This window comes from Tenrec ecaudatus, chromosome 8, assembly GCF_050624435.1.
Source record: "Tenrec ecaudatus isolate mTenEca1 chromosome 8, mTenEca1.hap1, whole genome shotgun sequence".
Taxonomy (NCBI): Eukaryota; Metazoa; Chordata; class Mammalia; order Afrosoricida; family Tenrecidae; genus Tenrec; species Tenrec ecaudatus.
The window spans coordinates 9,407,945-9,431,681 of NC_134537.1; the positions used below are offsets into that span (position 1 = coordinate 9,407,945).

At 44.7% G+C, this 23,737-nt stretch overlaps 1 protein-coding gene across 5 annotated transcripts in view; it reads left to right on the forward strand.

Moving 5' to 3' along the window:
- The window catches only part of ULK4 (unc-51 like kinase 4), a 600,065-nt gene that overhangs the window by 306,633 nt on the left and 269,695 nt on the right, over positions 1 to 23,737 (forward strand). For all 5 annotated transcript variants that reach the window (XM_075556008.1, XM_075556007.1, XM_075556009.1 and 2 more), the window contains one exon: positions 7,406 to 7,511. In XM_075556008.1, coding sequence (XP_075412123.1) covers positions 7,406 to 7,511 — 106 coding nt within the window. The remainder of the gene's footprint in view (positions 1 to 7,405; positions 7,512 to 23,737) is intronic.

Sequence of the window (23,737 nt, forward strand, 5' to 3'; positions counted from 1 at the left end):
TAAGTGTATAAGAATGAGCTTTATATATAAAAGCAATTGTATATTGAGAAAACATCCCAGCCCAGTCCATATCAAGTCCACAAGTCTGATATTAGCCCATATGTTGGATACTAGTCCATAAATTCCTCTTCAAACTCACTCAGCACATGCAATGATGCCAAATTCAGGATGATCACAGGCCAGTGGGTGGAAAGTCTTGTGGATCCAGTGGCGGTGGAAGCATCTCAACGCTGGTGTGGGTCTCCATGTGCCTCCACGAGCTCCGGGCTCTGGTTCCATCAGCGTAGCTCCAAGTGGCTTGTCATCACGAATGGGAAGCAGAGAGTGTGTCCCGCTCCAGGGAGGAAGACAGGAGTTCCAAGAATTCTCAGGGGAAAGCCATGCCCACACAGAGGCCTCATTGGCTAAGACCTGATTGACAGGCTGGACTCCACCCCTTCACTCAAGTTAATAGGAGATTATGTAACTGCCACAAAGTGTTTATGTCAAAGAAACAGTGATTTTTAACTCCAGGAAGACCAACCTGTATTCCTATATTCCCTGACAGGCTGGTCTCTGAATAAGGAGTAGTATGTGTCATTTTACCACATAGGACTGAAAAAAAAAAGATGTATTAGCTTCACTTTCCGTCACAAGAATAGGTTTCCTATGTATCGTTAGCTACTTTATCATGAATAACATGTAGTGTCATCTTAGTACTTATTAATCACCCTTTCTTCCCAACCAACTGTAAGAATAATTAGATGGAATTGGTCGAACACCATCGCCTCCACATTAATCTTCCTAAGCTGTTGTCAGCGAAACGTTCACACTTTAACATCTACCACGAAGATGCTCTTGAGCGTGTGGTTCTAATGTTTTGGGGATTTCTAGGCCTCGGTATTTGGAAAGCAAACTCCTTGTATCAAAATAAGGCACAGGCCAAAGGCCTACCTGAAATTAAACGACGCTCATCAGTGACAAGGACAAATCAGTCCGAAAGACAAATCTCATCAGTTGAGAGAGCCATCTATGAGCCAGGTACAATCTTGTGTTTGGAAGTCACCTGTCCAGCAAAGGGCTGCTGGACACGCTGCTTCAGGTCCTCATTCAGGGCCGCCTGCATCTGGAAGGTCTCGTCACAGCAGCAGAAAGAAACGAAGAAGATCGTGCAATGTCCAGTGGTCCTTAAACCTTCCGCCCACACTAGGTTCATTTTTCAGAGCCAAACTCGTGGTCAAGTGGAAGTGCCATCCTACCGCGTGCTTAAGGAAGGAAGACAAGTGGGAAATGTGTGCGTGTGTTCACAGTGACTGTCTGAAAGCAAAATTTGATCGTGAGATGATCATGGAAGTTGAACGTGGGCTTCTTTCAAAGACCAGTCCATGAAGCAGCGTGTGGGGGAGTCCTGCGCGAGGAAGGATCCAGTGTCACTAGGAGTCAGACGCCGTCGGAAGGGAGGAGCATGGGATGTATGGCTTTACTGCAATATGTTGGAGTCTTCCACATTGCAGATGATTTTCTAGGGAAAATGGAAATAGCCAAAATTGAATGATAAGATATTTGCAAAAGTCACGTTCAGAGATCTGCTAAGAATGCACCAAGCTCTAATGATTTTATAAATGAATTCCAGCACATCCCCCATAGATAGATGTACACTCTGTGTACAATATTTATATGTACAAGAAATATTTGAATGAACAAGAAAATAGTCAAAATTGGAACCCTCCTTGTGTGTTAGACTGGGTTAATGAGAGAAACAAATCAGGGACACATATATGTGTAAGAGAGAGCTTTATATCAAAGAGTCATTGTATATCAAGAAAGCATCCCAGCCCAGATAAAGTCCATAAGTCTAATACCAGTCCATAAATCCTACAGACTCACGCACCACACACAGTGATGCAAAAATGCAGGAAGATCACAGGCCAGTCGGTGCAAAGTGTTGTGAACCCAGTGGTGGTGGAAGCCTCTCCAGGGCTCTTGCAGGGCCCAGCATATCTCCATGTAGCTTGTCAACAGGAAGACGAAGGCAGAGACAGGGAGTTCCCAGAATCCTGATGAGAAGGCCACACCCAGCAGGAGGCATCATCAGGCTGTGACCTGACTGACAGGCTAGACTGACTGACAGGCTAGACTCCCGACACTTCTTTATCAAGTTGACATGACATAATGTAAGTACCATACTACATAAAGGGGGAAATTTGTCATAGAGAGGAAAACTTAAATGAGTGATGGAGAAGTGATAAGGCTGCACCCTATCAAAGCTGGAGCATTTGCTAGCAGTTGTGGGGGAAAAGGAGACAGTCTTCTAGAGCTCTGGCTCTCTGGAGTATCACTGTAGATTATAGGTTCTCATGCTTATTTGTCCCATAGCTGCCTTTTCAGAAAAAAAATGAGTGCCTCCTTGGCCATTTAAAACGTAATCCAGGGTCAAGTGTAGGTATCTGCTTTTGTGGCACCCTTGGCTAATTCCATTGCCCTCAAGGTGGGGAGGGGTATCTCCCACATTGGGAAGCACTGCTGTAGATCAAAGTCACTCGTAGTGCAGTGCTTACACACTCCACTGAGAATCAAAAGCTTGGGGCTTAACCCCTACAAGCCTTCCAGATGTAGCAAGATTCTCCGGTAAAGATCTCGAACCCAAACCAAACCCACTGCTATTGAATAGATTCTGGCTTAGTGACCTTATTCTGTGATCACGAATATTGACAAGGAGCAGACAGACTCATCTTTCTTCCATGGATCAGTGGTGGGGTTGAACTACTGACCTTGTGGTTAGCAGCCCAGTGGTTAGCAGCCCAACGCTTAGCCCACAGCATCCCTGGGCTGCTTTCCTGTGAGAATGAACTAACAGCCCACTCTATCGCCTGCATTCCTACTCAGAGTGCCCTGTAGGACAGAGCAGAACTGCCCTTGTAGGTTTCCAAGTTTGTAAATCTCTGTGGGAGCAGACTGCGTCATTTTTCTCTGGTGGCTGGTGCCCGTAGGGATTACAGTTTTGGAAATCGGAGGCTATTTTACTCTGCTCTCTAGGGTCAACACAAGTCAGAATCAACGCAGTGGCAGTGAGGTGTAACATCAGTGGACAAGGTAGTGGTAAATCAATGACCATAACCAGGTAAGGTTGCTGCTCGTATCAGCCTGGGAACTTAGATGCAATGAGTCTCAAACAGAATAGCTAGCTGAGCCTAGCAATGTATGAAAAGAACAAATGCATCTCTTCAAGTCTTTGCTCAGACATCACCCTCTGAAGGAGGGCTGTCCTGCTGGCTGCGTTTCAAACCACTGCATTTTGCCAGCATCTCCAGTCCCCTTATGCCCTTCTCATTCCACTTGGCAGGCATTACATCTGACATGTAACTTATTTGTCATGTAGATGATTTGTCTTCACCTGCTGCAAAGCTAACTCCACGCAGGCAGCTACCTAGACCTGGTGACACCCGGCAAACCTTTGTTGAAAGCATACATTCTAAGTGTCTTGTGAGATCCTGGCTACTCAGTACTGTGGTTGCAGCTCTTCCATAGACTCCAACGATTTCCAAATGAAAAGCTTAGTGAGTGAGTTCGTTAAACCAAGGAACTCTAAGATGCATTAACTTGGCAAATAAAGCAAAATGTCTTTTGTTCAAATGCCACCTCCTCAAGGACCGTGGCTTCCAGTCCCCGGGCAGTGCTGCCTTCTCCAGCGCCCATTCCTGATCTGTCGTCTTAGAGCCAGCCCTTGCCGTCACTTGTTTATCACGTCTTTTATTCACCCATTCCACGAGGTTAGGGAACTCTTTTCTGTTCCGCCAACCTCCAGTGCCTAGAACAGCACCTGGCAGTAGGAGTGCTCAGGGTGTGTCTGGAGGACAAATTGGTGGGACAGGTACAGACATAGGAAAGCGAGACCTTCATACAGTCACAGATGGTGGCTGGTATAGATAAGCCCAGTGCCTGCCACTCAATAACTGCCCATGAATGTGGTGTTGAGTTAATTAATAGTTTTGGGACATGGGCTTCCTCTGTGTGTGTGTGTGTGTGTGTGCGCGCGCGTGTGTGAGAGAGAGAGATGAATAGAAAATGATGTGGCTATCTGATTCTGTTGGTATATTGATTAACTTCTGGGATGCAACCAGTCACTGAGGGCGTAGTCAAGGGGAGCAGGGCAAGACAACCTTCCTGCCCAGACACCCTCACTACTAGCAAGTGTCTGTCCATGCCCGGACCTCAGAGAGAGCCCCTCCCATAATGCCACACCTTACCTATCCTGCTCATCTCTGGTGGTGGCCCTCAAGAGAATTTTTTTTTCTCTCTCTTTAAAGAATACCTTCCCTACCCACCCCCACCCCGCCCCCCCAAAAAACCCTGTGAATTTCATAGTTACTATACTTAAACTTTTTTTTCTTTTAAATTCAAAGGCAAGAAAAGGAAACATTGATTGCACAATGCTTTTGACATCTGAAAAAGAAACCATCTGTGTTTTGATTATTGAAAGTTGAGACTAAGTGAATTGTTCAGCTTTCTTCACTCTCTTTAGGACCTAGTTACTCCCTGCTGCACGACATTGAATGCTGGTGGAAAAAACAAAAACAAAGCCCACCTCACCCTTCTATGTCCCAGGTGGCATGAGTTGGAGAGTCTTCTGTCTTTACCTTGTGCACATGTGATATAAAATATGCGTCACTGATGGAGGCTCACTGTCAATGTCAAAGCTAGGAGACTCCCTAACTCTAACTCATGCTATTGAGTCAATTCCGCCTCCTGGCAGCCCTATGGGACACAGTAGAACTGCCCCTGTGGGTTTCTGAGACTGGAAATCTTTACAGTAGAAAGCCTCGTCTTTCTCCTGCAGAGCACCGGGCGGTTTTCAAACTTCTGGCTTTGGGGTTAGCAGCCCACCTCGTAACTCTTTTGCCAGGAGGCCTCTTTATTTTTTTAAATCATTTTTTGGGGGCTCTCATCAGAATCCATCCATTGTGTCAAGCACATGTGTACATTTTTTCCCTCATTATTCTCAAAACATTTGCTTTCTACTTGAGCCCTTGGTATCAGCTCTTCATTTCCCCCCTCCCCCTCTCCCATGAACCCTTGATAATTTATAAATTATTATTATTTTACCATATCTTACACCATCCAATGTCTCCCTTCACCCACTTCTATGTCCGTCCCCCGGGGAGGAGGTTATATACATAGATCCTTGTAACCACTTCCCCCTTTCTCCCTCACCTTCCCACCACCCTTCCTGTATCACCACATTCACCACTGGCCCTGAGGGTTTCATCTTTCCTGGATTCTCTGTGTGTACAGTTCCTATCTGTGCCAGTGTACATGCTCCGGTGCAGTCGGATTTGTAAGGTAGAATTGGGATCATGATAGTGGGGAGGAGGAAGCATTCAAGAACTAGCAGAAAACTGTATGTTTCATCATTGCTACACTGCACCCTGACTGGCTCGTCTCCTCCCTGTGGGCCTTTGTCAAGGGGAAGTCCAATTTCCCACAGATGGGCTCTGGATCCCCACTCTACACTCCCCCTCATTCACAATGCTATATATATAGTTGTGGGTTTTTTTGTCTTTGATGCCTGATACCTGATCCCTGAAACCTTTGAGGCCTTGTGATCTCACAAGCTGGTGTGCTTCTTCCATATGGGCTTTGTTGTTTCTCACTTAGTTGGCCCTTTGTTTATCTTCTAGCCTATAGGGCATCAGATTCTATATCTTTTGACAGCCGGGCATCTTCAGTCTTCTCACCGCATTTGCTTACATACTCACTTTGTCTTCAGCGATTGTGTTGGGGTAGGCTTGTGTGCTTCTTCCTTGTGGGATTCATTATTTCTCAGCTAGATGGCTGCCTGTTTATCGTCAAGCCTTTAAGACCTCAGATGCTCTATCTTTTCATAGCCAGGCACCATCAGCTTTCTTCACTACATTTTCTTTGTCCTCAGCAATTGAGTCGGGACAGTCTGCTGTGTTTCTTCCATGTGGGTTTTGTTCTTTCTCAGCTAGATAGCCGCTTGTTTATCTTTAGGCCTGTAAGACCTCTGGTGTTATGTCTTTTGATAGCCAGGCACCATCAGCTTTCTTCACCACATTTGCTTGTGCACCCGTTGTCTTTAGCGATCGTGCCAGGAAGGTGAGCATCTCAGACTGCCGAATTGTTAGAACAAAGTGTTCTTGTGTTGAGGGAGTACTTGAAAAAAAAGAATGATGCACATCCTTGCTCACCAAGTCCTGAGGACAATGTTTCTGCTCAGAGCAGTAATGCACAGAGATGACCACAGGACCAGCCTCACCACAGGACACAACGTTCCTCATTGACCCACAGCACCTTTGGGGACAACACTAGAGACACACGGCAGCAATTTTGCCCTCCCTGAGTCCACTATACTGAAGCCAGCCTCTAGGGGCATGCAACAGAACACCGGGGGAGCAGAGCAATAAAGTCCCCAGGGATAGATGTGGAGTCAGGGCTTGGTACCCCATCAGACTCAACTGGAAAGCACTCATAAAGGACAACAAATAGACCCTGAACTATTTATAGGGTATTTTTTGTGTTGTTGTAGCTCTTGTTTTACTTTCTATTGTTGCTTCATTGTATTCTGTCTTGTGATGGTACATATTGTTGTTGCTGCACACCTGCCTGGAAGGGATAGGCGGGATAAGCAAGCTGGATGAGAGAACAATGGGATGACAGTTCCAGGTGGACATGGGAGAGGGGGAGGCAGGGGAAAGGAAGTGAATGTTAACCCCAGGGACAAGGGAACAACAAGTGATCCAAAACCAGTGGCAAGGAGGGCGTATGAGGTCTGGTAGGGTTGGATCAAAGGCAATGTAACCGAGAGGAATTCCTAAAGCCCAAATGAAGGCTGAACATGATAGTGGGACAAGAGGAAAGTACAAAGAAATAGAGGAAAGAACTAGGAGGTAAAAGGCAGTTATAGAGATATAAATACAGGCATATACAGATGTAAATATATTTATATACGATGAGGGTAAAATAGATCTATGTAGATATATTTATAGGTTTAGTATTAAGGAAACAGATGGACAGTGGGCCCCTACTCAGCAGGCCTCTTTGGAATCTGCAAAAATATTTCCTTGCTTCGGTAGATTTCTTTGGAACCCTCAAAATATTTTTCAAGTATGCACTCCTAAATTCTGCATGCTTGATTTATGTCACAGTAACTCTTTTGTCACCCTTCTAAAGCAAGGAGGGCCATGTGGGTACCCCTCTGCCCACTAGTGAGCAGCGGCTGCATGCAGCACCTCTGATTAGAAGGCTCCCCTCTGCCAGATCAGTGCATCTGTCTCACTCAAGTGCAGAAGGGTCCCCATTTATACTTGTGTACCAGAATGAAGAGAAGGGCATTTGCTCCCCTTCCTGCTATTAGGATCTGACTGCACTTTTATGTAGTCACAATGGAAATTACTATTCATTGCAGGAGCATCAGCAGAGCATTCTGGGTAACACCATGCAAAGTGTGATTGCGTTGCTCAACAATTTGGTTGCCTGCAAAGATTCGAATATGAAGCTACTTTATGAACAAGGTAAGTGCTTTTTGCAATTAGTCTGTGATTCTGTTGTCCTCCAACTTGTGTGTGTGACCTCATCTTACCTAACAGAGTCAAGAAGTACTACACTTACGTAGAGCTGATGAATCAAAATAGATATTCAAGCATCTGTAAATATTACCTGGAAAGATTGAAACTGAGTTTGGTAGGGGCAGTTTTATTCTCTTGCATGGCCAAAGTCAGAAGTCACAGCTTAACAAGGATTAGCCAAGAGAGTGTGACAGTTAGACTTACTGCTGCCAATCAAAATAAGTTACAAATAGGAAGTCTCTTGGAAAGAGGCTTGAGGTGGATTGGGGAGCAGCATTAATTCACATCTTATGCTTATCTATTTTTTTTCAATGCTCACATTAGAAGTATTCTTTTAAAACTGTTACTGGATATACTTAGGAAGTCATTGTTCTGAGTTTCCCCTCAAAGAATTTAGAGTTCTGTTTCTATGTCGTCATTAGAGTTAAGTGTTGGTATTTCCCCCTCCTTTTTATTGTCCCCAAAGGAAGATGTATGTTTCTCACAGTCATAAATAGTGCCAACAGTAGTACATGGAGATCTTCCTTATTCAACCCTACCGTGGCTTCCTGTTCTGTTTTGTGGCTATAACATAATTTAACCAGAGCGCTAATGATGGATATGAGGTATATTCTGGCTTTGGGTACTACAGACAGTACTGCAAACAATGGTCTTGGACATTCTTTCACACTGAGCCAGGGCTGTCTATGGGGACCAGAATTTTTGGATCAAAGGTATATACATTTGTCATTTTTATAAATATTGCCAAATTCTTCTCTAAGTCATATTCCATTTGCACCTCCACCAGTGCATATCTGATGGCTTGTTTAACCCTTAATATCAATATAATGGGTTGTTAAACTTCTGTATTTTTGTTAATAGTAAAGGTGAAAAATATTATGTCACACTAGTTTGAATTTTCACGTTCTTTTTATTTTGAGAGAGGCTGAGTATTTTTTAATAGGTGTAAGCACCATAGAGATTTCATGTAGGCTGTTAATTACTAACTCTTTCCTCTTTTTCTGTTGGATCGTTGTTAATCTTTTTCTTATTGCTTTCTGAGAACGTCCCTCTATATTAAAACAAGTTGCAAACATTTTTGCCCTCTTTTAAATTAAAAAAAAATCTTACTTTGCTTATGGTGGTTTTTACTATATGAAAGTTTTTGGTATTGCTGGTGTGTTTTGTTTTATGCAGGTGAATGAATAGTCACTCTTATTTTATACAATCTGAAATTTTAAGAAAATTATTATGATGGAATGTATATACCCAAACATTTTACACCTCTATCATTTCCATGTGTGTAATTGAATGACATTAATCATGTTTACCTTGCTGGGCAGCAATTATTGCTATCTGTCTTGAGATATTTTTTCCTATCAAGTACTCTAATGTATGTATAATTGGATTCCCAGAGACAGACCAGCAAGAATGAGGCAGGAAGATGAATTTAAAGAAACAACAGCCTAAGTAGCCCCAAATTTTGAGGAAAATATCTCAAGAGACAAGAAGCTTAGAAAACCACCAGCAGGGTAAAAATAGGTGATTGCTCCTTCCCCCCCCCACACACAACAAAGCAAGTCATCTAAACACATGATTGTAAAATCCTTACAAGCAATGAACATTATACCAGCTGGGTAAGCAGTACAAAGGATAGGGGACCCCTCATCAGATATAGAGGAGCCCTGGGAGAGAAGGGGATCATTAATGTGCTGAATGCCAAAAGCTGTTGCTCCAGATTTTTATATCCAGCAAAAGTACCCTTTAAAAAGGCGACTACATGTTGATGAGAACATGTGTGAGTGTGCTTAATACAATTGAATGATGGATTATTATAAGATGTGTAAGAGCCTCCCAATAAATTTTTTTTAAAAGGCTACAATAAGGACATTTTCAGATAAAGGAAGAATAAGAGATTTTGTCATCAGACTTGACTTTCAAAAATAAAGAATAAAAACTGCTAAGCCAAACTTTTCAGGCTGATTTGAAGCAATACCAGGCAAAAATTCATTGCAGAGGAAGGATAAATACGTGGGTAAATATAAAAGAGTGTCTCTAGTTTCTTCCCCAAAAGACATTTAAAAAAATGTATTTAGCAGGCTTTAGGAATCTTTCCTTCCCCTCAAAATCTGACACAAATGCTGGCAAAAAATTGTGAAAATCAACTTTTAGAACGCTGGAAATCACAAAAGCATTGCAGCAATATAAGGAATGTTTACTCCATAAAAACTGATGAATCCTGGTAAGAACAGCAGGGCTGTGGCATTGTTACTTGATATCTTTCCATCCACATCTTCCCAAATACCTGGTAGGCTTGGAAATAAGCAACCTTACAAACACAATATGCAGCTCCTGGGAGAGAGTATTCCAGGTTTGTAACCACCCCAAACTCCTGCTGTCAGAGCTTTGTGCTGACCACTCGACCTGCACCCAGCTCTCTGGAAAAGTCCCACTCATTGAGAATGGTCGTTCTTTGATCTGACACAGCTCATCAGCAGGAAGAGACCTATCCCCAAAGCACTTGTTGGACAATCACTGCAAGTTCTTTCAACATCACAACACCTGAGACAGCCCAGTTGAGGCAAATAAGAGTCTGACCAGAAACTGAAAATGATGATCTAGGGGAGGCTTTGAAAAACTCTGACATAGATATTTCTGGGGATCCAGAAGGCTGCACGTCACATGGGACTGTGTCCCGGACCAGAAAGACTCAGAAAGGGCATCCATCGCTCACTTCTACCTGCCCTAGGTGGTAAACTGCCTGCTTGCTGAAGGTGTGCCCTAACACACAGAACCCCTCAACAGAGGGTAGAAGACTTTGGGGTTCAAGACATTTCAGTAAATCTCTGACTTGTCATTAGCTGATCCCTGAGTCAACAGATGTTTGATATATTTGTACCCATTTTGCAGCTGCTGACCAAATCCCTCTCATTAAGGATTGTCCTAGGTTTTGCTGACCTTCTCCTTGACCCAACGTGATGCTCTTTCACAGTGAATGATCTTTCTGTAGGATGTGTCCGAAGTAAGCAAGTGAAGTCCTACCACCCTAATTTCTGAGGAGCATTATGATTGTGCTTCCTTTGAGCATTCTGTGTTCCTTCACCAGGTGGACAATCCCTCGTGTACTTGGTATTCATCACCGTTACCACCAATTCAAATGCATCATTTCTCCCATCTTATTTTTGTGTGGTCGGTTTGCACTTACATCTGAAATGATTGAAAAGACCAGGATTTTGTCGGCTGCACCAGTGTCAACAGCCATCTTTGTTTTCTGAGAAATGTAGAGAAATCTTTTACTGCAGATCTGCCTATTGCAGTACATAATTTCATTTCTTAACTCAGTGGTTCTCAACCTGTGGGTCATGACCCCTTTAGGCATCAAATGACCCTTTCACATGAGTCGCCCGATTCATCGCAGTATCAAAATGACAGGAAGTAGCAACGAAAATAATGTTATGGTTGGGGGGGGTCACCACCACATGAGGAACTGTATGAAAGGTTCACGGCCTGAGGAAGCACTGTCTCAACTGCTAATAGCTGTTCATTGTTGATCCAACTAGAGTGAAAGCTTGACAGGTTCCATCTTTCCTCTATTGATCATGATGATGTAAAAGGAAAGTATGTTAGGGTTCTCTGGGGAAACAAAACCAGGATACTAATGATTTTATATATGTTTACATAGATAGATAACATAAGGAATAAACAATCTACAAGTCAGTACAGATGGCTCAGTGCAACTTACTTCTGTGAGACAGCTTATACACTGGCAGTCCTTCAAGTCTTGAAGGCCACGGGGTAGTCCTCTGTGGAGATATTCAGGCTACCCAGCCACAGGCAGAAAACAGCAAGGCAGGTCACCAACAGTCAGCCAGATGACAGGATCTGACAGTCCCCAACTCAAGCGATGTGCACTCCAGTAGCATGGTGACACAGGTCTTGAAGGAACCTCAAACTACAGCGACACAGTCCATGGGTCAGGTGTCCCACAGGTAGTGTAGCTTGCAAATTAAGGCACAGAACAAGCAAGACAGCCTCACACTGGTCCGATCATCAAAGAGCAAGAGATAAGAAAGGTGAGGCTTGTCGAGCCATATATCTCTCCACCCTTCAATTAATCCCACACGTGTTCATTGGCCATGTTGGCACAATAAACCTGCCCATCACAGAAAATATTAGGAACAACACAGCCAAGGCAACCCAATAGGCATCTGTAGGGAATTCCATGCAGTGGCAGCAGAATGCACCGTCAAGTGCATGGGTGAAATGTTCTTCAGGGCTGTTCAAGCTGACCCTGGCGGGGTAGACCTGCACTCCAGAGTGTTTAGAGGACGGGCATCAGGCCATCCTCCAGGCGCGTCTCAATGGCGCCAAACCACCACCATGCCACTTAGTACAGCGGTTCTCAGCCTGTAGGTCTCGACTCCTTTGGGGTCAAATTCCCCTTTCACAGGGGTCACCCGATTTGTAACAGTAGTAAAATTAGTACTTCATGGCTTCACTATCTGTGCTCCCAGGGGCTCCAGATCATATGGTAGGTCATAACTCGTGTAATTCACAAAATTTTCTAATTTGAAAAAAATACCGTATATACTCGTGTATAAGCCGAGTTTTTCGGCACTTTTAGTGCAGTTTTGTGGTAAAATTAGGTGCCTCGGCTGATATTCGGGTTGGCTTATAGTTGAGTGTATACGGTATGTGAAAATGAGACAACGCTTTTTAAAAATCATTTTATTGGGGGCTCGTACAACTCTTATTACAGTTTATCCATCCATCTATCCATCCATCCATCCATTGTGTCAAGCACATTAGACAACACATTTCTAAATGACCTCTAGTGAAAAGATATCACTAAGAAAATTAGAAAATATTTGTAGATATGTGAGAACATAAAAATTTTATGGCACAGTGATAAGACCTATAGCTCAAGCAATCCTTAGAAAGTGTCTGCCTATCTTTTAAAAAGAAGAGAGCTTTCAAACTCCCACTTTAATAAGCTAGAAAAAAGATGAGTAGGTTCAAAGGGAATGATGAAAATTAAAACAGATTAATGAGAAAAGTCAATGTAGTAAACACTGTTTCATTAGAAAATAACATTGAGAGACCATCAGCCAACCTGAAGAAGAGAAAATCAGAGGTAACTTCAAATACTTCAGATTAAGAAGTGAGATTACATCAATATCAACCTTACAGAAATAAAAAGAACTGGACAAAAATTATATTAGTTTTATGCCAGTAAACTAGATAACTTAGGCGAAATTCTAAGAAAAGACAAAGAAACTAGGGAAGGTAACAAAGAAATAGAAAATCTGCAGATACATAATTCTTTTCAATATGTTTAAACTATTGAGCGGTGTGATATGTGAGCAAAACTGTTAAAATAGTCTGAGTAGACTTGTAACAGGAGCTTGAATTAAAGACATCCCACTCAGGATGTGAATTCCAGAAGGCACAGTGTACTGGGAGCGGTCTTTGGAGGTAAAAGACCAACGTGTACTCTGAAGCCACTAAGGATTCATGGCTTTGTCACATGCAAAAGACAGTCACAGTGTCTTACCATTCTCCACACTATCTGATGACAGACCCGCTCAGGCTGGATGACCAGGAGCTTGTCCTGGAAATCAAGTCCAGCTATATGAGAGTCACCGTCGGTACATTTTCTCTGGCACAGCGCCTTGAATACTGATCCTCTTAATCTTGGAAAGACCTGCCCCTAGTCCCCTGCTTCTCCATACACTGGGACTACAATGGTGAGACACAGATAGGAGGCCCATACCAGGTCCCCTCTTTCACAGGAGAGGAAAATGGAAGACCCTAACGTGACAGTGCTGCAAGCTTGGCAGGCCCAGTTGCCTTCAGGTCTGCTTTCTCCAGAAACAACAACAACAACAAAATCCTGGCTTTCAGCTTCACAGTGTTCCTTGAGAATGGCTCTTTAGTTGGAACAAAGAAGCATTCCTTTGTTCACATGTTATAGATGGCTAGTCTTACCTTCTCATGCTATTGTTGAGTTGTTGTGATAGAAACAGTCAAACCTAGCATAGTTAGTATATGATCTTTATGGGAAAAGTTGCCAATCCATGATCTAGAAGGAACAGTATGGAACAAGGTGGTATCTGTGAGCTGCAATGGTGCAAGCAGAGTGGGAAAATCTCTCTCTTCCTAGGCCTGCAGAACACGGAAGGCCCTCGGGAGACAGGCTTCGGATAGAGTGTGAGGTTAAAAGGGAATATCTTAGGTGAAAGAGGCTGGAGAGATGAGTGGATTTTGCAGCTACTTTCTAAAGTCACCGTGGAAGAGTTCCAGAAGTTGGGAATTGGCGACATGTGGCATATGAAAGGGAGAGAGGCAAATCCTTTTGCTGTTTAGACGGCAGGAGAGAGGGGATGACCTGGGAGTGTTTAATTTCTTCCGCAGCATAAGTCAGTGGTTCTCAACCTTCCTAAGGCCATGACCCTTTAATACAGTTCCGTGTGTTGTGGTGAACCCCCAACCATAAAATCATTTTCATTGCCACTTCCTAACTGTAATTTTGCTACTGTTATGAATTGCCATGTACATATCTGATATGCAGGATGTATTTTTATTGTTACAAATTGAAGATAATTAAAGCAGAGTGATGAATCACAAAAACAATATATAATTATATATTGTGAAATAGTCTAATGACAAATAATGAAATTTTGTCTTGAAGCCTGGTGTAGCATGGGTCAGTCTTCACGCCGGGTACTCTTTGTTGGCATATCTGCATGTGGGTGGACCCGCCTGGAGGCGGATAGAGGAGCGGTGTCTTGGTTCCTAAGACCATCGGAAAGATGTGTTTTCTGATGGTTTTAGGCGACCCCTGTGAAAGGGGTTGCAACCAACAGGTTGAGAACCTCTGGCCTAAGTAGGTCAAGGGTATAGTGAGTCCAGGTAGTTTTTAGTCTAAGAAAGGTGGTCAGGTGGCAAGAAAGAGTTGTGGGGATTTCCTGGGGGTGTACAGAGATCAAGAACTCTTTCCTGGTTCATCCTCGTAAACAGGAGGCTCTGTGGTCAGTCTCCAGGGATGAGTTTCTGTCTGGCTTTCAGGTGCAAGTTTCCACCACGTTCTGCTGCTTTCATACCTCCTTGGCCATTGAGCACGCGTGGAAGTGGTGTTTCAAAGCTGGACAAAGATCCAGTGGGTGTTTATAAACCCCACAGGCTGAAGATTCTGCGGTGCATGGCCACAGGAAGAGTCCTGCCTGACTTGCCACTCTATGGATACTCAAGGGATGTGGTTGTTGGAATAGAGTCTTCATGCAAAATTAGGGGGGAAAATTCACATCAGTTCTTGCTCATGCATTGACTTACATTTATTTCTACAGAATTAAATGCTTCCAGGCGTACACAGTTATTGCTAATATTGATCTTTTACAAACCACCCCAATAAGTGAGCAGGAATATAGATAAAGAAGCAGTTGCTCTCCACCATTATTGATGCTCCCATTATATGACCTTGCACCAGGACAAGCCACACTGAGCTACCTCCTCAGACGAAACATCAGTCTGCCCCAGTGGGGGGCTGCCATTCTAAGGAACCCACAGTTTGCTTGATTTTATCTTTCTTTAATGTTGTATTATCTCTGAAGTTGGCACACAGCTTAACAGCAGTGCTGTGCACATGGTGATCCGGGCATAGTTAGTGTGCTGCCACATACATTTGGAAGCTCCTACACGGAGTGGGAACCCAGAGACCTGCTGAGGGTTTAAGCAGTAACCCCCTGCACTGGGATTCTTGTGACCAAACATGTGGGATCCATGGACCTACATGATTCCGAGTTGGAAAATGAAAACAACCAGACTCCAGATGGTCCTTTTGTTTCCTTGTTTTCTTTTTTTAACGTGTGCTTAAAGGAAAAAAATCACATCCAAAAACCGTTTCAAAGAACTCTTGCACAAAACGTAAGTGTAGATTCTGCGCGGCACAGCGCGAGATGGGTGCATCCAGCAGGATTTGTGCTTCCCAGGGCTGTGCAGGCCGGTGGTGTGTCATCTTACAGCAAAGGCGTCTCAGAGGATGTGGGATGGAAGGAGTAAGGAAGCTAAGGGTCTGCCTCCTGCTGGCCGCATCCAGAAACGCACCAACTCTCCTAAGTCCAGCATCGTGGGCATGTCTATCATCAGGGCAGAAGCCCTTTATGTAACCCAGGCCTTTTCCTCCAAACATTTTCCATTTTAAAATGAAACATTTAGGGTAAAAAAAAAATTATAGAACACACAGACCTTTTGTTTATATTTGAAAAATTATTAGAGTTGTTAACATTTAAAAACTGGCTTCTGGCTCGTCTCTGTGCAATGACCTTTCGATAATGGATATTAATTCCAGCTTCAGTTCCAACAGTAGAGCTGTCAGGATAAAGGATTTACAGGACCCCCTACAGCCGCCAAAACACTGGTCTACCTCCAAAGAAGCATTTAAAGTAATTATGTTTGTCTTCACTGGTTCATAGCGTGTCAGAAATCAAAATGCCCACTGGTTACGCAGTTTATTATCAAACTGCCTAAATTGGTGTTTACTCAGGAGACTGGAAAATCATTACGAGAGATTAAGCTTTAAGAGAAGGAAAACATCCTTGATAGAATGAACTTGATTCTGTTACGGATCGAATTGAGCAACACCCCCCCTCCCATCCCCATCCCCCAGCGTGCTTTAGAATCCTGTGCTTGTGAATGTCATCCCATTTGGGACGATGCTTTAATGAGGCACGCGTCTTCCCCCAGAGCCAGTGAGGAGGCCTCCCCTAGAACTAGTGCTCTGAACTTGGACTTCAGGCGCCCTAACCGGGGGGCCCGAAGCATTCCTGTTCTCTGAACCTGCCCCGTCGTGGTGTTTCTGCCAGAGCAGCTCGAGATAAGGCACTCTTAGATTTAAAAAAAAAAAAATTTAAGTTTTAGGAATAACATTGAAGGTCATGTACAAGAGTTGGCAAACTTGCTGTTCAAAGACCAGATGGAAATTTTTGTCACTTTGCAAGCTATACCGTGCCAGTTGTTGGGACTCCATTCTGCCATTTCAGCGTGAGAACAACTGTAGACGATTGAGAAACATGTGTCTGGCTGGACTTTTTTTTTAACATTAAAAAAATAATTTCAATGGGGGCTCTTACAGCTTTTATAACATTCCATACACCAATTGTATCGCACATATGTTGCCATCATCATTTTCTAAAACATTTACTTTCTATTTGAGCCCTTGGTATCAGCTCCTTCCCCCCCCCTTCCCCACCCTCGTGACCCCTTGATAAATTATTATTATTTTCATATTTTACACTAACCGATGTCTCCCTTAACACACATTTCTGTTGTTCTCCCCTCCTTCCCTCACCTTAATCCTACCCTGCTGGTATCACTACTCCCATTTCTGTTCCTGAGGGGTTTCTCTGACCTGGATTCCATGTGTCGTGAGCTCTTATCTGCTCTAGTGCACATGCTTCGATCTAGCCAGAACTGAAAGGCAGGGCTGGGGTCATGATATTGGGGGATGAGGAAGGCTCCAAGAACCAGCAGAATATTGTGTATTTTGTCAGTGGTATACTATACCCTGGTTGACTCATCCCTTCCTGTGACCCTTCTGTGAGGGCATGTCCTATTGTCTACAGATGGTTTGGTGTCTCTCCTCCGACCCACCTTCTTGTTCTCAATATGTACTTTTGCTGTTGTTCGGGGTCTTCTGGTGCCTGCTACCTGGTCTTGTCCACACCTCGTGATCGCACCGGCTGGTGCGCTTCTTTCTTCCACGAAGGCTTGTTGCTTCTCTGCTAGATGGCCGCGTGTTAAGCTTCAAACCTTTCAGATTCTGGCTGGATTTTAGTGGCAACTTCTTTATAAAACCAGGTGGCCCGCCCACAGGTCAGGGTTTCACTAATACCAATCGGCTCTCTCAAAGCGATTCATAAATCAAAGTATTTGCCAGATATGTCTATTACTGCAAAAGTAATTTCTCTTAGAGAAATTAACACAGGGCGAGTCCCAAGGAGGTGGAGATTAAAGATGTCCCAAATGACCAACTTTTCAAAAATGCTGTACCACCCATTATCCCCGGTATCCACCACTACCCCTCCCCTTAACATAGTCCTTCCCATCCCAGGGTTCCACAGCACCCATGGCATGTTGAGGGAAAGGGCTCATGTCCGCGTGGGTCCCGGTAAGTCCCACACCTGGAGTTCAGAAGCCTGGCTGGGAGACCCTCCTCATCCTCAGGCTGCAGAAGCTGATGAAGTCACGCCTGGTGATGGGCTGCAACCCAAGTCCCAAGAATTCAGCTAACAGATTATTCTTTTGTCCCGAGTCTCTCTGTAGACCAGGCCAGAGCCTGAAAGGACAGAGTCCCAGAGTCACAGGAGAGGCCACAAGAGTGAGGGGCTCTGATGGGAGGTGGGGTTCTGCCTCCTGCGGTCTATACCCCCAGGGGCTTGAAGAGTGCTGACCTGAGTCTCACCTCTACTAAAAGGGAGACTTAACATAGACCCCCTGGTAATCCTCCCATCAACGTCATGGAGAACTCCGAAAGGAGATGAGAAACCACAGGCAGAGAACAACCACCACAAGCCCTGCCGGGCTTGCTGCTGGAATCAAGCCAACCCTCCTCCTGGTGACCTCACAGAACAGGGTGGGATTACCCCTGCGGGTTACCAAGGCCGTATGTCCTATGGGAGCCTCAACTTCTCCCGGAGCAGCCGGTGGTTTGGACCGACTGCCTCTGGGGTGGGCAGCCCACCTGGTCACCTCCATGCCTGTGGTGGTCAATGCTAGCGTGGGGGCGAGTATTTTGCAATAGCTCCCCAAAGGGATTATGGCCTAAAGGGCCACAGTAAGTAATGACTACATCCAGAAAGATCCTGACTCTTCTGGGGATCTTCTCATGCATTCTTGAGACTCCCCCTCCAAGTTTATTTTACCAACAGTCATTAAGAAGTAATCTTTTGGTCTGGCAAAGAGTGCTCGGGGGTGAGATTACACAGGTATCAGGTCTTTCAAAACTGCCCACCCACTCTGGTCAAGCTCTTCCACAGTTGTCTCACCTGTATTCTTGCAGGACCTTGATAACATTTCGCCAAGAGATGATTCTCTGATCCCGAGTCCCTCTTGAGGAGTTAGATTTTCCCTGCTGTGTTACCCACTTAATTCATTCCTGTAGCCTTCCACTGGTGTGACTCCTTGATCTCTTTTTACCCAGATGTTTCCACCTTGGGAAGGGTCGTCCAGATTGCTGGTAACAAGACGAGTCCGTCAAGTGCTTCTCTGCCCCGCCTGTTTCCATTATGTTGGGCGTGGTTCAAACACACAAACAACTCAAACACACTGTCTTGGAGTCAGTTCAGTTCCTACCCGGGTCGTAGAGCTTCGATAGGGCAGAGTAGAACTGCCCCTGTGGGTTTCCAAGACTGCAAATCTTCACAGAAGTAGAAAGCCTCATCTTTTGCCCGTGGAATGGCTGGTTGTTTAGAACTCCTGATGCTGCCTGTGGCTAGCATAACCCACGACACCACCAGGGCTCCTTGGGTGGGGTTCCATAGGTATAAGACTAGTGGACTATCTTGACCACTGGGCAGGAGAGCACTGTTCACTTTATACTGTGATTCCATTCAAGGAAAACAAACAGTACCCCGACTGCCTCCATAAAAGAAGCAGTGGGAAATCTGCCCTTTTCAGTTTAACCCAAGGTCATCATAAATGCTCCCATGTCCTTTAGCCGTTGATACTTAATGGACCACTCAAAGCTAGTGCTGTGAAGTGGTATCAAAGCAATATTTGACTCATAGCAAGCCCTGATGGCAGAGTAGCACTTCCCCTCCTTATATTTCCGCGGGTGCATTCTTTACGGGAGCAAAGCACCAGGTCTTTCTCCCACCACTCTCCAACTGCCCACGGCTATGGAGTCAAATCTGACACCCAGGGACACTACTGGGGTCTCGGAGACTGAATCTTTAGGTCAGCAGACAACCTCATTTTCCTTCTGTGGAGTGGCTGGTAGATTTGAACTGTTCATCTTGTGGCTAGCAGCACCCCCACACCTAATTCACAGAGCCATCTGAGTTCAACTCCCCCCCCCCCGCCCCCAACTCTCTTGTAGGTGGCAACATGATTGGGCCAGCTTGTATCGCTTGAGATACTCATATATCCAGAGCCTTAGCAGGAATCCTGGGGCCTCTCTTCCATTTGATCTCGATCTATCTCTCTCTCTCTCTCTCTCCCTCCCTCCCTCCCTCCCTCCTTCCCTCTCTCCCTCCCTCCCTCCCTCCCTCCTTCCCTCTCTCCCTCCCTCTCTCTCCTCTTTTCCATTTGATCTCTTTTTTCCATTTGATATCTCTCTCTCCTCTTTTCCATTTGATATCTCTCTCCTCTTTTCCATTTGATATCTCTCTCTCTCCTCTTTTCCATTTGATATCTCTCTTTCTCCTCGTTTCCATTTGATATCACACACACACACACAAACACATACACACACACACACTCCTGATTTGCTGTGGATCGGTTGAAAGTTTACTGAGCAAACCAGTTTTTCATTCAACAACTGATGCAGTTTCCTTCATCTCACTCACTGTAATCCTCCTGATGGACTCTCGCTTACCCCACACCCTTCCTGTTTCCTGTCCCCATCCCTCCTCCTCCTTTGGCCTTCTGAACTTTTCTCCTTAGGGAAATGCTGCACTTCAGCTCTTAAATGGCTGCTTCGTCTAAGGTCTAAGGCAGATTTGTCTAATGACCTTACTAGTGTCTTTGTTTCCTTCATAAACCTGTTTATTGGTTGGCTGAAAATTGAGGAATGGGTAGGGCTGGGGGTGTGAGTTTGTTCCAAAGTCAAAGGGCGGCTGAGGGCAGTTTCCTACAGTGTGCCTGCTCTTTCTTACGATTGAATTTTGTTCCACTTTTTTTTTTTTTACTCTATCCACCTATCTTTGCGTGTGTCCCCTTTCAGAGCAGTTGGAAGTAGGAGCTAGGTATGAGACTGTCGATGCCATTTCGTTCTTCTCGTCTCCGGGCCATGGAAGCTGCTAGTTCGTGAGCCATTAGTCCATTAGTCTATTGGACTAACTGTTCCCATGTATCTTCAATTGTTCTCACTCTTCTTTGGTCCGGATGGTGTGAGACTGAAAGTTGGTTGCACCTTATATGTCTTCTCATGAGTGTTAAGACCCCAGTCCCTGCGTAGACGAAAGTCAGATGAACATGTGGACTCTGCTATGCCACTTGATGTTGGTGCTCCTGGAGACCTGGGTCTCAAACCTCCTCCACAGTACCCCGGTCCTTCCATCCCCTGGCTCCTGGAGATGGCAGCCCTCCTTCCTTCTTAGGCCAATTCTATCCGATGAATACCTGGATGCTCTCGGGTAGATCTTTAGGACTTCCATTAATTTGAGTTGGTTCTCCTGTTCCTGTTGTTCCCATATGTTCAACTGTGCTTCCGATTAAAATTCTTTACCACACCATGACTCACAAGGAAATGACGATATGGTGGGGCAGCAAATGTCCACTCTGTGTGAGGAAGAATGTTGCGTGTAATTGTGGTGCAACCACTAAGATCGAAACATTGCAGACTAAACTAGAGGTTGCCGAGTGCCAGGATCATGAACCACCTGGAAACCGTACCCTTGCTGAGGAGGTCTGGGTCATAAGCTCAAAGATAGACTAAGCACCAGGGCCTGACTTCAGTTGTGTGTGGTTCCTCTCTCCTAAGGATCCAGGAGCATGCAAAGGCAGGAGCTTGAGTCCTAGTGGAAAATTCCAGAGCAGCCACTTACTGTTGCATGTGGTGAGATCTGTGCAACAGTTTCAAACAGTCTTGAGTTTCTAGAAGTCTGGAGTCCTCAACTCCGCGAGGCTCCCCACCCTGATCAGAGAGTTGATTCCAACATTGGCAGGAGGTTGCCGTTTAGCCTCCAGCGCCTGTTAAAAGTCTCTGATTCCTTCTTCCACGTGTCCGTGTGCGTGAGCGTTCCTGCCGTCTTCAAGATGGAAAGCAGGAGAAGGTACCGTAATGAAAGAAAGCAATTCAGATGTAAATTGTTTTCTCAGTAAGTGCCTCCACAATGCGCTGAAACATGCGTGGGCTTTTATTCCCATATGTCTAGGCTGCTGACACGCAGGAAGTCAAGATGGTTATACCCATACCGAGAGCGGTTAACATCTGGCTCCTCCTCTTCTCCCTTGAAATGACACCATCAGCGCAGCACAGTGTCTCCCGTGCCTTTGCTTTTATATCCTTCGTCCCAGAGAGAAAGAAAGTCTAATGTCGGGCACCAATCAAGGCTGCCACATGTCTGCAAACAGTAGGACGTTTAAAGTGAGGAGGGTTATTAATGGGATTAGAACAGTCATTAAACTTTATGGAGGCATTTAATAACTCATTTACAGATAGTGAAACAAAGCTGATAGCCGACCTTCATGGGTGAGCTGTTCTATTTGTCTCGTGGTCCACTGCTTTGACTTGCAGCTAAATGCCAAGAGATCACTTTGATTTCAAGTGGCTTCATGTGCTGCTGATGGTTCAAGCCTCCAGGACTTTGCACACTAAAAAAAATGGTTCCGTAAAGAGCAATGATCTAGCAGTAACATTTTTAATAAAAAGCAAAGAAGGTGCCAACGCTTTCCACTAACCGATATATAAATGAATGACTGGAAATGGCAAAATGATTTTTCGTCTGGAGAATCATCCAACATTGGATTTCATCCAATCTTTTCCCTTCTCGGTATCTCTGCATCATTAGATATAAATAGCTGAATAAATCGTAGACCTTTTATCTCTCATGTTAACAAAGTCCATCGTAATGGGGCCTTTCTGGACCTTAGAGTTTGTCTTCTCCCATGTGAGAGAGCAGAAATGCCCCAAAGGTATTCCTTGGCTGTAATCTCTATGGAAATCGATGCCTGGAGCCGGAGCTTTTAGCTAGGTTTGAATCACCAGCCTTTTCGTTAGCAGCCAAGCATTTACCTCTGTGCTTCCAGGGTTCCTCCGTTCATCCATCGTGAAATCCTAATACGGAACCCCAAACAGCAGTGCCCTCCACGCCCAAGGGCCAGCTCTCCTGACACTAGAAAATCTTTTATGGCAATTCCCCTCTGAATCAGACTCTAGGGACCCCAAACAGCAGTGCCCTCCACGCCCAAGGGCCAGCTCTGCTGACACTAGAAAATCTTTTATGGCAATTCCCCTCTGAATCAGACTCTACCAGGCAAGGAGGTCCCTGGAGTACACCCAGTATTCAGACCCAGAGACTGGTGCTCACAGAGGGGCCGGCAGAGTCCTACATGGAAGGAGGACCCCTGCTATTGGTCGGAGGGGATTATCTCTTGAAGGTCAGTGTCCCAGGCACATTGTTCCTGATGCTGAAGGGTTACAGATGGTTGTCGAGGCAACAATATACATTTCTAAATTTCTAAATTGCGGTTCTAATTTTTAAACCCATGCACTGATTGTGCAGAGGCTTTTTTTCCTTTAATCCGTGTAGTAAAATTTTAGTTTCTCAGATAGCTCTTATTTTGTGGGAAGTGAATCAGGACTTCCAGCGCTCAGGTGGCATTGTTGACTAAGGCTGACTTCAAGGTCGGCAGTTCAAGACCACCTTCTGCTCCTGTGAAGATTTACAGCCCCAGGAGCCCTGTAAATGGCTGCTATGAGTTGGGGCGGACCCTGTGGCAGTGAGTTTGGGTAAAGGCATCAGATCTTGTTGCATTCTATAATGTATAGAGATTCAAGACCCATGGAGGTTTCCTTGGAGGATATTTAAATAGGTATGAACTTGTTTTTTGTTTGCTTTATTTTATACATTTTTAATGAGGCTCAACTGATTTGAAGCATACAACCAAATACAATTTTACATGTGAATATACATGTAAAACCAGCACCTAGGTGAAGGTCAAGAATATTTCTAATTAGAAATTTTCTTCAAGGTCCTCCTCAGTCAAGGCTAACGCCCAGAGCTAATCAGTGTTCAGATTTCTGTCAACATTGATTAGTTTTACCTGTCCTGACACTTCATCGAAGTAGAATCGTGAGCTTGTCGACTTTTGTGGCTGGCCGCTTTCACACCAGAATCTCATTGAGATTCACTCACCCTGAAAGAGTGTATCCGTTCCAGTTGTGAGGTGCCGCTGGGTTCATTTAGACTCCTCGCGACCCCGTGTCCAACTGAACTGGTACCCTGCCTTGTCCCCCATTCCGCTCAGTGTTC